Consider the following 3,794-nt stretch of genomic DNA (forward strand, 5'->3'; position numbering starts at 1 on the left):
GCTCCCATCACTTGCAACTGGATGAGATCCAACGTCACTGACGAGACCCTGGCCAACTTTGTTAAGTCCGGATATCTTCCCAAGAAGGAAGTGATGTCCTACCATGCCCCTGACCCGTCAGAAGAAAGACCACAGCCGAGGGACGGGGAGGTAGTGATCTTTGCAGACCATATGAGCCGGGGCTTCGCACCGCCCGGCTCAAAATTCTTTCGGGACGTGCTCAACTTCTCTGACCTTCGGCCTCAGGATATAGGACCCAACTCCATATCCAACATCTGCAACTTCCAAGTCTTTTGTGAAGTGTACCTTGGAGAAGAGCCGAGTCTGCTGCTCTTCAGAGAGCTGTTTTATTTAAACCGCCAAAATGAGTGTGCCAACGGGCCAAGTCTGGAATTAGGCGGCATCTCCATCCAGCGGCGCAGGGACTGTCTGTTCCCTTACGCAGAGCCGCCGAGCCACCCTAAGGACTGGAATATGACTTGGTTCTACTGCCAAGATACGTCCCCGGCTGATGAGAACCCGCTGCCTGGCTTTCGCCCAACACGCCTAGAGCCGACTCATCCGCTATCCGACAAACTGACCGCCGCGGAACGCCAGCCTCTGCTTCCAACGATCAACAAGATCAAGGCCCTGCTAGGCAACGGTCTGAACGGAATAGACCTGGTCCGGGTCTGGATCTCATGGCGGGTGATCCCATTGAGCCGTCGCCCCGGCTTAATGTGTGAGTACACCGGGCGAAAGGATGACCCGCAGAGGCACAGTCGCAATGATCTTCCAGAAGACGTTGCTGAAGAAGAGACCAAGGCTCTGTTAAACGAGAGCCTGGCAGACTGTGGAAGGACCGGGTTAGCCCCGTTCTGCAAGACCAATCCAGCCCCAGCGGTAAGCCGCTGACTTTAACCTTTCAACTTCTTTTGTATGTCACCTTGCTCTGAACCATTTTAAGAATTCATTACTGTATTTCTCAGGCTGATGATAAATTCTGGCGGGTCAAGTATGACCATGAGGCGGCCAAGAAGGCCAGGAAGGCGAAGAAAGCCGCCAAGAAAGCCGCCCCTCGCAAGAAGGGAAGCAGACCCACTGCTTCGGAGCTACTGCAATTAAGCGACAGCTCCGAGTCAGAGGTAACCCTTAAACCTTTAAACTCTTGCCATATTTGGTGTTTGTTGCCGTCCGCCTTATCAACATTTTGCTTATTGACAGGATGACACCGGCGCCAGTAACCCGGTGGTTGAAGAGGTAATGTCACTTTCCTCCGACTCGGAGCCTTTGCCACAGCTGAAAGTCCGAAGAGTAACCAGGAAAGTAAGCTTTTCACATCCATTAGCTCATCAAGAACCTCAATTTCTTTTGAAGCAGCAGGTTCACGAAAGCCGGCGTCACACCCGGGCCCGCAAGGACACCGACTTCTCCGCCGGGTTACCCGACGCAACAAGGAAGCGTCGCACTGAGGTTTTTTCTCACCTGTACCCTTTTCATCCGTTGGCGGGTGTCATCTGTCAGCCACTCAACTCTTCTGACTCCAATTATCAGGAGACCTCCCCCTCTTCGGGTGACTCCATGCAGTCAAGTCTGCCGGCCTTCAAGACTGCACCCGGGTAATAACAATCTCCTTACATTATTTGTCTGTATTTACTCGTTGTATGCCTAACACTTCTGCCTTTTCAGTGCCCAGGCAAAGCTCACCAAAAGAGCAAAGAAGACCCGGTCAGCCGGAGTGCCGGACTTTCCTGAGCCGGAGGCGACGGCTCAAGAGCCGCCAGCTGCCTCTGCCCCCGAAGCCACCATTCCCATGGACACGGCGCCTGAAGCCCCTGCCCCAACTACCAAGACAACGACCGAAGCGTCGGTTAACCCGGAGGCCTCCGGTTCAACCCCTCCAGCTAACGACCCGGACGTGGTAATTACCCGGACGGAGTATGTTGAGCCGGCGAGACCGACCGCGTTGGCCAAGTGCTCCGCGAAGGGGGAGTTGCTGCAGCCCCACCGGGTGAATCTGGACCTCTCCAGCTACACCGACTTGAGCATTGGAGAGCTCGTCTCTGGCTACATCAGCCAAGTTCACAAGAGCCGGGACGCCGAGATCGCCATGGTCAACCAGATCCAACAAAAATCTGAGGTATCCTTCTGCTGTCTTCTTACTTTCTGCATAGTGACCCTTGTCATGCTAGCCCCCAAGTCTATAACTTATACTTGAATATGTTGTAGACTTAGATTCCGGCTTACCCAAGTGAACCGGCAGTACATAGATAGATACATTCAATATGCATTAGCCCCCAAGTGCCAAGTGCCTTTGCTTGGAAAGCGCTTGGGACTTATATAATGACTGTTAATAACCCGGAAATATATGCAGGCTGTTGGCAAGAAATTGGAGTCGGACCTTGCGGATCTCAAGAGCCGGCTGAAGGCACAAGAGATGGAGACCCGGAAGGCAAACGCCAAGTTTGTCTCCAGCATCGCCGCTCAAGAGAAACTGAAGACCGAATTTGATGCTGAGCAGAAGGCCTGGGCTGAGGAAAAAGCCACACTGGTAACCCGGGCGGAACAGGCGGAGAAGGCACTCTCTGAAAAAACCGCCGAGCTCTCCAGCCTAAAGCGCCAGGTGTCCCAAATGGTAGCCGCCATCTTCGGTAAGTCGCCTCACCGGTTTTCATCCATGTTAGAATGTTTACATCTCCTGATTCATCCTTGTCACCGGGTCATCTGATGTTGTTAAACAGGTTCCAGAAGCGCCAACCTGAACCAGAGCGTGGTCACCAAGTTAAAGGTCGTGTACACCCTGGTGGAACAGCTCTACACCGGGTCACAGCGGGCCTTAGCTGTGGTGGCCCTATCGAATGAGGTGCCAACTCATCTGGCCGAAGTCCTGCGCCGGCTCGCAGTTCTGCCGCAGCGGATCCAGGAGCTACGACGAGCATCCGCGAGAGCCGGAGCAATCGCCGCGCTGAGCCGGGCCAAAGCATTCTTGCCGGAGCTAGACCCGGCAGACATCGCCCTGGGTTACCCCAGCCTGAAAGAAGACGGCTCAGCATTCGACCAGAAGGATTTCGCGGCGTGTGTGAAGGCTGTGCGCCCGGTGGCCACCATCATCGGGAACGACACCGACTTAACCAAGTATCAGCCGGGATACAACGCGGAGAATCAGAGGATTCCAACCCCTCGCTATGAAGCTCTCAATCTGATTCCTCCGGCTCGTCAGCACACCTTCGCCCCGGAGATTGACCCGGCCGGGTTAATTGACGAAGAAGCCCAGTTTGAAGCTCTTAGCGGCATCGACTGGAAGTCGACAACCTTCGAGGTCTTGGGATCAACTGGAGCAGAAGACGAGCCGGGGACTTCAACCCAGCAGGCATCATAAAGCGGCTGGCGATTCTCCAAACAACGCTCCAACCTTGAGACTTGAGGAATTTTGTAATAGACTAGGTGCAACATTTTATCTCTGCCGTGCCATCGTGCACGTAATGAATGCTGAAATCCCTTGAAATTGTCCTTTGTGTTCTTCCGGGTCGTAATTATCCCTTTGTCCTTCTCAACCTTAAAAGGTGCCTTTAAGTATCTGCATAGAAAGGCAAATCACAAGTCGCAAGGCGGCCTACCGCCCTGTGAATCAGGTGTCTGAGATGGATAACCCAGAATACGAACCAAAAAGACTGGTCCTTAACTATACTCTGAACATAGCCGTGATAACACACTTAACAGCCTGTAAGCACACTTCCGGTTTAAATAACCCGGGTAGCACGGTTGGTACCTTAACTCGAATTTACTTGTCTTGATGACATCCATGATGTTCAACT

General features: G+C 53.2%; 1 protein-coding gene across 1 annotated transcript; it reads left to right on the forward strand.

Annotated features, from left to right (window-relative positions):
- The first annotated feature begins 274 nt into the window (after positions 1-274).
- LOC141041968 (uncharacterized) lies at positions 275-3,484 on the forward strand. The gene is made up of 5 exons (XM_073509554.1): positions 275-1,452; positions 1,534-1,598; positions 1,669-2,119; positions 2,354-2,630; positions 2,721-3,484. The coding sequence occupies exons 1-5, from the start codon at positions 1,243-1,245 to the stop codon at positions 3,356-3,358; spliced, it is 1,641 nt and encodes a 546-aa protein (XP_073365655.1). The 5' UTR covers positions 275-1,242; the 3' UTR covers positions 3,359-3,484.
- Positions 3,485-3,794: the final 310 nt, after the last annotated feature.

This window comes from Aegilops tauschii, chromosome 2 (genome assembly GCF_002575655.3).
Source record: "Aegilops tauschii subsp. strangulata cultivar AL8/78 chromosome 2, Aet v6.0, whole genome shotgun sequence".
Taxonomy (NCBI): domain Eukaryota; kingdom Viridiplantae; phylum Streptophyta; class Magnoliopsida; order Poales; family Poaceae; genus Aegilops; species Aegilops tauschii.